The sequence below is a fragment of the Fringilla coelebs genome (genome assembly GCF_963513975.1).
Source record: "Fringilla coelebs genome assembly, chromosome: 3".
In the NCBI taxonomy this organism is placed as follows: Eukaryota; Metazoa; Chordata; class Aves; order Passeriformes; family Fringillidae; genus Fringilla; species Fringilla coelebs.
In genome coordinates this window covers 107,235,376-107,248,009 of record NC_140030.1, presented here as the reverse complement: position 1 = coordinate 107,248,009, position 12,634 = coordinate 107,235,376, and the positions used below count along the sequence as shown (strand labels likewise).

The following is a 12,634-nucleotide window of genomic DNA, read 5'->3' as shown; positions in this document are numbered from 1 at the left end:
ACTATATACCCCACACTCAATGCTGCTGCCTTTAGTTTCCCCACCTGAGCAACTGTGGGGAAATTTCTTGCTTAGAAACGATTTCTTCCTTATGGACACCTTTTCAGAAAGCAACAGGACTTACCTAGTAGGAAAAGGAATTATTTGCTCCTCTGTTCAGTATCAAATTATTGCCAAATCGAGATAGAAAGGATAGCTCTATAGGAAAGCACAAGTATTTTCCAAATAAAGCCTAAGTTGGGTTTTTTCCTTAAATATGTCCCTTAGCTTTGGAGGTTAACAATGTGTCACTAACAGATTCAGCTCAATTTTAAATGCAGAAAACTTACCTTGAATGGCTGGGGGAGGAGGGGTTCAGTTCAATACAGAAAGTAGCTGAAAGTTAGTGTAATGTACAACAGCAGTGTGTCTTTACTAGCAACATTTCTAATAAAAATCACTATTAAAATACCCAGAGTTAAAGCCTAAGAGGGGACAAAAGTTTAATGGTGGAGTAAACAAGTAAGAGTAAAAACAAGTACATTGTCAAGGACTACAGAAAGTTTCTACACTTAGTCTTCAAAGTACAAAATACAATAAATACATGAGGCTCTTTGTAAAAAGAGGAATCTAAAACTACATTTCTGTTACAGCACATGATATTTTGAATACATAGAATTTCTAAGATGCTACAGCTTTTTTAAAAGTTATTGCTTAATGGATTGGTCATATGGTTGTCACTCTTCAGATGCACTTACATTTTTTTAGCTTCTTTTAACAAACATTCTGCTTCCAGCAATAAGCAGTTGGGTGCTGTGCACATACTTCAATTTCTCCCATCTGGAAAAAGCCTCGGGATAAATTTGGACAAAGCCAAGTTGTCTGTTTCATGATGATTCCTTCAATGGCAATTTCAAAAGGTCCTTGTATTTAATGCAGAAAAGAAGTGAAACTCTCTTCTGCCATGTTTGAAGACAGCTGGGTGGGTACTTGAACATAATGGCTTGATTTGACCAAAGGCAGCAGAATTTCATTTGCTTGTAAGCATTATTTCATCTTGTACAATGCCCTCATCCATTTGCTAATGCATCAATCCTTCATTTGTTTTCAGAGCACATTTTTCATAGCTTTCAAATTACATTGTCATTGAAATAAGTCTCATGATATTGGAACCAACACAAAATGGACTTTTTTCTGTAAGTTATCCATGATTAGTACTTCAAGAATCTGGCTTCTGTACTATTTCATGCCAAGCTTCTTTGTCTAGGTTTAATCCTTGGATACAGCTGAGGGTAAAACAGAAATGAGATTTTAAAATTTAGTACTTTAAAAGGTTACTTTTTTAAAAGAAAAAATAAAGGAACAAAAAACCCCTCTCTTTGCTGCTACAATTCTAATGTAACCCATTGTAGCAAAAGCATGGTTATAAAAACCACCCAGGACACTGATAAATATGAATTTAGCAGTCTTAGGCAAGCTTAAAAAAATACTGTGTCAGTACAAAAGGAAGGTATTGAACAGCACATAATTGAGTACTTTCAGCTCTACCCAGGTGGGTGAGCCAGGAAAAGCATGTGGCTTTGTAAGTCAAGAGACTTCTGAGGTCAGTGAACTGTGGGATTGTTCCCTGTTTTATAAATGGGACCAGAGAGGTGAAGTCTGGTTTGCTTTCTCTCACCTATCAGCTTTTATGGCAGTATAGCTTTGGGCAAGCTGGAAACATCTGTCTGCAGAAGGACTATGGAAGTGGAGGAGCTTTAGAGAGTGGAGGGTGGGTGGCCAGTTCCATGAACCACCTGCCCAGCAGGAAACTGGTCCCTGCCAGCTTGTGACCTCTGGGCCATGTGCTGGTCACACACACACAGGGGTGCAGGGGAAAACTGACAGGACACAGCAGGGACAAGTGTGACATTCACATTCTCTAAAAAAAATCCCTTTGCCCAGGATTTTTCTCATGGGAAGCGGAGAAATCTCAGAGAAAAGGAAAACAATTCTTATGTCATTTGATTCTCCTGTGTTGTGCTCCTTTGGAATGTGTTTGGAGATTGTTTACCCACAGGTGATTGTTCCATTGGATTCTGCTGTGAGTTGTTTTCACTCTTTGGCCAATCAGTGCCAGGCTGTGTCAGGACTCTGGAAAGAGTCACCAGTTTTCAAGTCTACAAGTCACAAGTCTACAAGTTTTCATTATTATCTCTTTAGCCTTCTCTAAGTATCCTTCCTGTATTCTTTAGCATAATATAGTATTCTTTAATATAATATAGTATCATAAAGTAATAAATTAACCTTCTGAGAACATGGAGTCAGATGCATCATTCCTGCCTTCCTCAGGGCATTCCCAGCAAATACAATAGACAAGATGCCTGGGAAGCTGTTGGCTCGCACCTGGAAGGGCTTAGGGAACAGCTGCTGTTCTGCACAGCATGACCACAGCATGGCCACAGCATGGCATGTGAAAATAGGAGGATACACTTCATCCAGTTAGGAGAGATGAATCCTCCATGCTCTAACTGAAGCATGTCTACACCACAGCCTAAAGCTCTCCTCAAAGCTGCCCCCTTCTCTCTTTAATCAGACTTTCTTCTTTTCTAAGTGACTAAGACAAGGCCAATGACTTCACCACAAGGTCTGTCTCAGCCTGCTGTGATTTCACCACTCTTAGAGATGAAGTCAGTCAGTTATAGTATCACAGCAGCTGACAGTCTTATCTTATTAGCATAGGGAGCCAGGGAGTCAGTAAGAAGGGTAGAGCAGTGATAAAGATAATTTAATCCTTGTTTTTATTCAGTACACCTAGCTGCAAAAGTATAAAAGCAACTATGATAAAAATAAGAATATATTAATCTACCAGATGTTTTCCTCTTTGGTGAACATCACAGACTAGAATTCAGCTGCTATATTAAAAGGCCAGTAATTGCTTTGGAGAGTCACCACAGGATATTTCAGTGGCAGGAGTGTCACAGTTAATAAATTCTGTGTAGTTTTCCCCAAAGATTCTGTTGTGATTGTGCTTACAAAGGTAAGTTCTGATCTCCAGTTTAAGCTGTGCTGCCTTGTGCTTTTTTTTTCCCCCCCTAGAAGCACAGGTGTTCCTTGTGTTCTTACACACCTGTGCTCAGGCTCAAAGCACAATCCTATGAACAAGCAGTACATGCACAGTTCACCCTGGGGCAGGCAAAAATCAAAAAGCTGCCATTTTAACCTTACTGTGCAGGGCTGATGGCTGCTCTCAATTTAAATATGTTTACTCTGGAGAGGAAAAACCTGAGCAAAAGTAGTATGTTAAGAAGGATTTTACAGTACATGGTGTGTAGGCCTGACCTGGAAATGATACAGACATGAAAACTGATTTTGCATTAGATAGAGTTGCTCTGCAAAATCCAACCAGTTTAAGAGTAAGGATTATCTGCATGAGGAAGGAGGCTCAGCCTCTTTGAAGCATCATACATCAATCAACTAAAATTCACAATGGTTAATCTTGGAGAACCTCTTATCTCCAGCACCAGGGCAACTAGAATTGCAGAAAAAAGCTTAATGGAATTTTTATATATGTGTCCATCTGCCATCATTTTCTAGCAACTCAGCGATGAGGAGAAATACAGGGACATAATTGAAAGTATCTTATTTGTACACTGTTGTTTTTAATAAAAGGCAATACAAAAGGTGATGAGAGAAGGAGAGGCCATTCATGTAAGGCCTTAGACATATAGTTAAATGTTACTTTAAAAGCATAGGAGAAAACAAAGATCTGCCTTTACTGAGCAATGTAATCTGTTTTCCAACACTAGAAAAAAAAGATAACCTAGATTTTTGCAGTGTTTATCTCCTTGGATCAAAAGGTGCCCTGTGTACACAGGGAAGGACTCATGACTCACTCTTCATGCAAGTTTCAGTTCTGAAGGCCCTTTGTGCCAGTACATCACTTTTTTGAAATGGGAAAAATTCTCAAAAAGTCACAGAATATCCTGAGTTGGAAGGGACCCCCCCAAGAAAGCACTGAGTTCAGCTCCTGGCCCTACACAGGAGAGCTCTAAAATCACCCCATGTGCTGAGAACATGTGTGGTATTTTCTGAGACCCCTGTTGTTGGAAGGAATGATGAATTTGACTTCATGTTCTTAGAAGGCTAATATATTATGATTTATATTATATTAAAGAATACTATACTAAACTATACTAAAGAATACAGAAAGGATACAGACAGAAGGCTAAAAGATACTAATGAAAACTCTTTCCAGAGTCCAACACAGCTTGGCTGTAACTGGCCAATAAGTAAAAACAATTCACGTGTTGGATAAACAATCTCCAACTACATTCCAAAGCAGCAAAACACAGAAGAAGCAAATGAGATAATATTGTTTTCCTTTTTCTCTGAGGCTTCTCAGCTTCCCAGGAGAGAAATCCTGGGCAAAGAGGATTTTTCAGAAAATAGTACAGTAACAAACAGGCTCAAGAAAGCATTATTCACACATCATGTTTGGATAAAAGGATGGGTTTTTTTTTCTCTAAGATGGTGAGACAAGGTTGGTATTAGGGCCTGCTGTGTATAGCAGGGTGGTGATACATGTTGGTCTCCTCAAGCCAGGTCTCATAAGCTCTCGGAGATTTATATCACACCCAAGATAGCTCAGCTAGCTTAGAAGGCATAAAATCAGCAGGATGGCTTCTGTGGTGGTGTTGGAAACAGAAAAATTTTAATAAAAGGCAAAATAACAAAGCTCTTTACAGAGAAAACCCCAGCCAGGTGCAAGGTTTTTACTCCTGGTTAAACACCCCACAAAAGCCATTAGTTTCTTTATTGTCTTTTTTTCCTAGTAAATTGCTCAGGTGGGACTTTTTGGCTCCTGTTCAATCCTTAAGTTTGAGATGAAGCCCCCAAGATCCTATGAGGTGTCTCTTTTGCTAATTGAGGAAAGAAACTTTTTCCCTTTTTAAGGAGACAAAGGATAGTTTTGTCAGTCCATCTACAGGGGGCACACTCCTACAGCAGCCATTAATCTGTGTTAAGTACCTTAAACAGAGGCTGTTAACCCACTCTGCCAAGGCATTCAACTCCCTAAATAAAGATGGAGAGTGTCACCTCCTTCCTCTCGACTCTTAAAGCTGCACCTCGATGCAAGAGATCCAAGGAGAACACAATGCTGCCTACACTCCACATCCAGGGGTGGGGTTGATTTTTTGGCTCTGGAAGCAGCCAGGACTCACCCCTAGCAGGTTTCTGGGCACGTAGCCTTCCTTGTCATTGAGCCGTGCCCACCACCACTCGATCTCCTCCTCATCCTCACGGCGCAGGATTGTCATGCAGTCTCCTTCCTTCATGGACAGCTCGTCGTCGTTCTGAGCCTCGTAATCCCACAGCCCATAAATCACTCCTTTGTTCATGATCCCCATCTTCTCCTGCACTCCTGCAACATTGCAAACACAGAGCAGCTCAACTGAGAGGAAAAGATATAAATAAAAAGGACGACAGGAGGGAAGACTCCTTTATTCTTACTGGAAGACAAACAAGGAAAAAAAAAACAAAATTCCTATTGACTTGGCACCATATTGCCCACTCAGAGTTGGCCCTGGAAGAAGTGGCTTTGTGAAATTACTTACAGCAGAGAGATTCCTTCCTTAAACATGCTCAAAAAATACAAGGCAAATGGGAAAAGCAGCACTGACTTATAAAAGGTTATATTTTGTGTCCACACTTTCTAGATCTAAGTGTTAAGCGGGAAACACTTTCTGTACTCTTAGTGCAACAGAAATCTCCTTCTGTCACAGACAGATAGCAATACCTGCTTGGGGTGACCACCACTGTCATTTTGATGCTTGTGGTGTCATTTGCCACCTGAGCATTTTATTTCAGAATTTTAAAGCACACTGCATCTCAGCCCTGTACCTGAGAGATTTGCCTGCTACTCTGCAGCTGCTTTTGGTTATCTCAGCAGTTCTTCATTTCTAACACTTTTTGGTTTTTTTTTCTTGTTTTAAACACTGCCTTCAGAAACACAATTCTGTTAAATTTTTTCTGGACTAAGGTGTTTTGGAGTAAACACATGCACCCTACAGGGTTATTCAGAACTTGCTCATTTTACAACTGTAGCCAGAGGTGATACTCCTCTTTATGTACCCATTTCCTCAGCCTCTAAGCAGAAAACTGCAAAAGGTACCTTAGTTTGTACACCAGTTGATTTTCTCTTAGGTAATTATTTTAAAGTACTGAATTCTACTGTGGTTTTTTTGGGGTTTTTTTGGTTGGCTTTGGTGTTTTTAGGAGCAGAAAACACACTGCATCACAAAACTCATCCTTTCCCTTTTCATCACGTACCTATTACCACCTACATCTGCTAAAGGAAGCATCTGCTCAAACCAAGTCCTTCACTTCTGCACACCAGCTCAGCACATTACATTAAATTACTTCCAGTGCATGATAAGAGAACTCAGAGAAACTCTTCCCTTGCTTTGCATTTGGTATAATTAGAGGGTTTGGCCAAAGCCATGCTCTGCACCCAGGGAAGGGAAGATTGAGCACTGAGCATCAAAGCAGACAAAGAAGATTCACACAATGCAAACACCTAAAGGGGTGTTTGTAGTCACACCAGGGTAGTGGGGCAAACAGAGCCAGCACAGGCATTACATTTAAGAAAGTGAAAATTTCCATACTTCAGGACCTGTAATTTAAGCAATGCTAAAGGATGGTTGGTTTTATTTAAACCTACCTGTACCTCTTACTTGATATTGGACATCATTTGCAACAGAAAAGATTAGGTGAATCAATTAATTACACCAGGTTTATTAGCTTAATAATGAGTTTAGAGGGCCAGGTTTTAGTGCAGTTCTGGAAACAGATACACTTTCCCAAACTTCTTTTACAGAATGAGTTTTAGGTAGGGAATAATTTCTTACAGTAACTACAGGCAAGCAGAACCAGTCTTAGCAATAGGACTAATTTCTGATGAAACAATAAGGAACTTTGGTAGCTGAAGAGACAATACCATCAAGAGATGGTTTCAATCCAGAAAAACTGGCCAAACTTAATAGGCCAAAGCCTTACAGTCCTTTCAGGACCCATGAAAAAGTATCTCATAACACAAGAAGATCCCAAATGCAACAAAAAACAGAGTATCAAGTAAAATAATCAGATGGCAGGTCATAAAAAACCCCACAAACAAAAAGAATGGATTTCTTCATGCTGTATATAACGAGACCATGGACCTCCTTTCCACAGGATCTCATGGGCAGTTTATCTGAATGTAAGAATTTGACAAATTCCTGAAAGAAATCCCTCAAGAGCTGTTCAACACAAATAGACCATCTCTTAATTCATGTCTGAGTTAAAACCAGTTCAAAATATTAGATAAGTATTTTATTATTTATTCCTACAATTTTCCTTGGGTATTTTGTGTTGATGACCTCCCTCAGAGTCTGGATACAAAACCAAATGGATTTCTGCTTAGCCTACAAATTTTGATGCCAGTTTAAAAGGCTTCCTCCCTTTACACAGAAAACTATATATTTGGCACCAAAGACACAGTTTTCAAGCTTAGTGAGGACAGCTGGACAGACTGTTTTGAAATCTCCTGGCTTAGGAGCAGCTTAGAGAAACTCAGCTCTCAGCTGTGCCACAAAAGCAGAAAGGCAGTTTTACAGCTTTTTCTGCTGTGTTACATTGCTGTTACTCTAACCTCTTGCAGAGAGATGACACACCAGCTGGTGTGTGCCTAGGGGACATGAGCTACATACAAAACAGAGAAAAGTAATTTAAAACCTCATTACACACAAAACATACAGTAAAGTAATGTAAAACCTCACTGCCTAATACTCATCACACCCTCGGGGGAATTCGTTTTCTCCATTCAAAGATAGTATCTCTGTAGCCTTACTATTTGAATAAAATCTAAACTTAATATGGGATTTCTTTTAAAATGCAAGTCAGGAAGGTAAAGTCCAACTCAGTGCTTACTAACATCCATCAAGGCAGGACCTTGGCCATAGCTTTTCTGGTGCACACTGGGAAATACTCATTTCAAGACACCAGGTAACAGCCATGACCTGCCCACTGACATATCCATACCATACTTTTGTTTCCATGTAAAGTTCTTCTGTGGCAAGATTCACCTAACTGGTGCATCTGTCAATGCATATGCTTCAGTCAAAGCTTTTAATATAAAGAAACCTTCTGTTAATCAGCTCTCCTCCACAGGGTATTTTGAAGTTAATCTCGATGGAACTCAGGAAGCTGCCGAAACTGGTGAAAACCTCTCTCTTTTCAAGAGGCACAGGCACCTAACCTGAGTGTGCAACTCACCCCTCCTCATGCACAAATGAAGTGAGAGGTGGCAGGGTGTCAGAACCCAGGACATTCCTCTGGCTGCCCTGGAGGACTCAAGCCCCTGGCAGGGAGCCAAAGACACCTGTGCCTTAGATTTTAGCCCTTGGAAAAAATTACCAACTTTGTGTGAAGATTCACAAGGGTTTGAGTGGAATGATAGTGAATTTATCATAGGGTGAAAATGTAGAATTTTGGGGTTTTAGAATGGGGGTTCAAGAGGCAAGATGGAGGAATCTGGGCATGTTCTGTCTTTCTTCTTCTTCTTGTCCTCCATCTTCTGCTGTGATGACACTTTTGGATTGGTTTAGAGACAGACTGTCTAACACAGGTGATAGGTACTGGAAAATTATTGGAAATAAAGTACACGTAGTTCGTAGTATAAAAAGCGAACACCACCCCAAGGGTGGTCAGTGTGCCACGAACCAACCTGCCAGACAGACCTCAGTGGGTCAGAGAAAGAATGTGTTAGATAAGAGAAAAGACACAACCTTAAAAACCAGAGCTGAGGAACCTCAACTTCTCCCTCGATCGTGGGGCTGGGAAAAAAGACTTTTCAATCCCTCAGGAGCCGTTTCAGTGACACAAAACCCGAGAGCAGGGGAGCCCCTGGCGTGCCCCAGGGCTGGGGATGGCACTCACCATACAGGAACTGGGAGCACTGTGTGTAGCCCTCCTCCATCTCCTCGCACTTGTCCGCGGCCGTCTGCATGTCGCTGTAGGTCATGGCAAACACGGCTGCCCCCGACTCCACCAGGAACTTGCACACCTGCACATTATTGCAGGATGCTGCACAGTGCAGAGGGGTCCTGTGAGGCAAGCACAGGAGGATGGCACTTCACTCCCACTGCTCACAGAGTGCTCACAGAGCCCTGGGAGCAAACAGCATCCTAGCCTGCAGGATCTGGGCAATCAGCCCTGCCCTGCTGGGTGCTGCCCGGCACAGCACCTAACTCAGCACATCAAGAGCAATCACTTTCCACAGGTAACAGGAGCTACTGAGAGCTGCTTGAGCCCTAAAGCTAAGTTTTCCTACAGATTCCAGTTATTCTACCTTTCTGTAATCCATTAACATTTTAGGAACATTCATTAAGGCACTAAAAATTCAACAATTAATCAATATTGAAAACCCACTCAGAAATCTTCCTGACATCATGCCTCTTACAATCCACATAATTATTTCAAGATTTGACTTCACCTGACAAGTGCATGTAATTGTGATAACCCCTCAGGCTGAGGGAGCACAAGCATCTTTATTCAGTTTTAGGCCTCAAGCACTTCTGTTGAAGGCAGAAATAACAGTAAAATTACTACTCCCTACACCAGCCTTCCATAAATAATCTCCCCTAGTTATTTGTAAAAAGGATTTGTAACACATTATCAGGTGCAAGCCTTGTTTGAAGGTTATGATTTTCCACTTTATTTTGGTTTCAAGTTGGCTGATTATTGGAAAAAGAACTGGGGAGAGTTTTCAGGGCTAGATACTGCCCAGAGCACAGGTAAGTTACAGGATCTCTCACAGAGGATATTGGCAATTTCAGCATAAGGCTCAGTATAAGCTGTCTTCAATATCTGAAAGAAACAGAGCAATTTCCTGACAACTGTGCCCACCCCTAGAACAGTTTTTTTCATACAGGGAATATTGCTTTAATTTCCCTATTTTCCCATCTGCACAGTCCCGTACGATGCCCCAAAGAACTGCTGCTGCTCTGCTTTGGAAAGAAACTCATTGCCAGCTCCACAGGAGAAAAGCAAGGGACATTCTGAGGGACCTGCAGCAGCTCCCAAGTCCTGACTCTAGTGGAGAACATCCATAAGGAGGCACTTAATGAAAGCCTCACCATCCATCACTGTCTGCAGCGTTCACGTTCACCCCAAACTGCACCAGGAACTTCACGATTTCCGTGTGCCCGGCACACACAGCGTTGTGCAGAGCAGTAATTCCTTCATCATTGGGCATGCTAGGATCTTCCACCTGGCCAGCCAGAAAGGAACAATCACATTCAGGTGAAACACTCTGGAATAAATATCTCTTCTCATACAAAAATCAGTTGCATTATTCTGAAATATGAATCTGTGATGTATTTCTATGAGCAAGAAGACTACATTCACTACCAGCTTTCCACCAAGATTCATATTTAAGTTTGCATTCTCCCTTTAACAGTGTGGTTCAGAGAAACAGGATCTTGATAACTTACTAGAAGTACTTTCAATAAATTTCTGATCTATGTTTATTTAACTGTGAGCAAAGTTCACATGGATTTTGCCTACCAAATTATCTGATAACATGCCAGACACTGAATGAAACACTACATAAAAAAATAAGAAAAAGGTGTCCTGCAAATTTGTAGTCTTGATGCTAAAAATCCACTGTGGTTTTAACACACTTAGAATCAGCCTCCAAGTATGATCACTTAGAACCTTCTAGGATTTAATCTCCTCAAGAACAGATTCAGCTTCTGCACTAGTCCAGAAAAGCTATGACTTCCCAGTTTCAACCAGGACTGAAATTCCTTGTTTTACAAATTAGCATTTGTACCTCATAAATTATTCTCTGCACAAGGTCAAACTCCCCCTCCAAAGATGAATCCAGAAGCAATGCCAAGGGATTGAATTTCACTCTCATTCCATGGCCAATCCTTTCGGAGCCAGTCTTACGCAAGTTCGTCCTCTTCCCCTGGAAAAGGTGACACAAGTTACAGGCACTTTTTTCCTGGCAAGATGATGAATGCAAAAGTGATTATTTGGGAATGACAGCAGAAATGATCAACTAGAAAAGTGCTTAATAGGAAATTTACGGTATTTTTTACCAATCCCCAAACACATTGTGAACATATTAGGTTAAGCATGTTATGAAAGATCTCCGCCTTTATCTCTGGACAAGGTCATTATTCAACTTTCATACAGAAGTTACCTTGATCAACATCAACAAAGTAGAGAAACTACCAAAGATCAGGAAAAGATGCAATTTTTTTGTTGTTTTTTTGGATAATTTCACCATTAACTCTCATAGCTGTTAGACAAACCAAGCAGCACACTCCACAAAGAACACTAATGCAAGTACTGATCTAAAGTTCCTAACATATCTGTAAGTACACCAGAGGTTATCAGGAGCAAACAGTGATGGAAAATAGTTTTGGGAAAATACAGAACCAAGTGTAGAATTGCTTTAGATGCTCCCATTGATTCCCAAGCATTTCTATAGCTGAGTTTGTACCCACTGCTTTAGGGAACACGCTCGCATTAGCTCACCGCTCGCCCAGCTGCCCGGGCAGCAGCAATAAGAGCATTCAACAGGGTATGTAAATTTCTGACAGATGTCCAGGCAAAGATGAATAGAACTGACTCATATTATGCAGGAGCAGGCATGTGGAGATAAGATATTTAAGTAGAAATACTCTTCTGCCTGTAGATTTGTATGTAATATCAAAAGTAGAGGCTTTTCCAAGAGTGAGCCTGGCAGAACAACCCATGGATTTAAATATGAAATCAACAAGTTGGGCTGGTTTCTTCTCATCATTGCAGAATTACTCCAAAACCAAGCAGAAGTGAGTTCTCACAAGTCAGGAAATTCTACCACTCAAGTTTCCTTGTAAAAGCAAGCAAGAACAAAATCTTTAAAGCATGAAGACACGAAATGTCTACTCCATGCACAAATTACAAGGTTAAAAAGCACATTTAAATATTTTAATTCTTCTGCATTGAAGTGATAGAGGAAAAAACAACTTTCATGTATCAGGTTATGAAAACTGTTATCAAAACGCTACTCTTGATAAGTTTTTAAAGAAAGTCTTTGAGAAACCAAAAGCATTAAGCATTTTTGTTCTGCAACAGTGAGATAACATCATACCTCACACAGACAGAAACTTGCAAAATAAAATAGTAAAACTGCTGCCTCCTCCCAGCCCCAAGACACTCCATTTTGATGCAACTTGAGAGTAGTCTGATGGTAAATCAGATTTCAAAGAAATTCAGTAAACATTCAATAGAAGTACAAACAGCTGATATCTACAAGTGAGTTTTTTAGATAGAAACTAAAGAAGTCTGTTCCTACATATTTTTCAAGAAAGGCACTGTCAGATAAACAAATGCAATCCAGGATTAAGAAAATTAGTCCCCGGCTCATACTAGCAATAGTGGGAAATGCTTGTGAAATCTGTATCTGTACCTCAAGGGGAAAAAAAAAATCAGCTTTAATTTTTCTTAAAAAGGAAGTAAAATCTGGGTGTAGGCAGACTTCTAGAAGGAAGGATTCCTTACAGCTCTATAGAGTTTTACTATTTGTGCATTTCATTTGAAACTTTTCATTATGTCATTAATTCTAGGAACAAGAGAGGCTTTT

The 12,634-nt window shown here is 40.5% G+C and overlaps 1 protein-coding gene across 2 annotated transcripts in view; it reads right to left on the bottom strand.

Moving 5' to 3' along the window:
• Positions 1-332: 332 nt before the first annotated feature.
• Positions 333-12,634, bottom strand: part of TP53BP2 (tumor protein p53 binding protein 2) — a 55,504-nt gene continuing 43,202 nt past the window's right edge. The window contains exons 11-15 of one of the 2 annotated variants that reach the window (XM_084203394.1): positions 10,832-10,969; positions 10,134-10,267; positions 8,935-9,101; positions 5,184-5,383; positions 333-1,265 (exon numbers count right to left, since the gene is read on the bottom strand). In XM_084203394.1, the coding sequence (XP_084059520.1) occupies positions 1,224-1,265; positions 5,184-5,383; positions 8,935-9,101; positions 10,134-10,267; positions 10,832-10,969 (681 nt within the window). In that variant the 3' untranslated portion in view covers positions 333-1,223. The remainder of the gene's footprint in view (positions 1,266-5,183; positions 5,384-8,934; positions 9,102-10,133; positions 10,268-10,831; positions 10,970-12,634) is intronic. The other variant, XM_084203393.1, reaches the window with a different exon arrangement.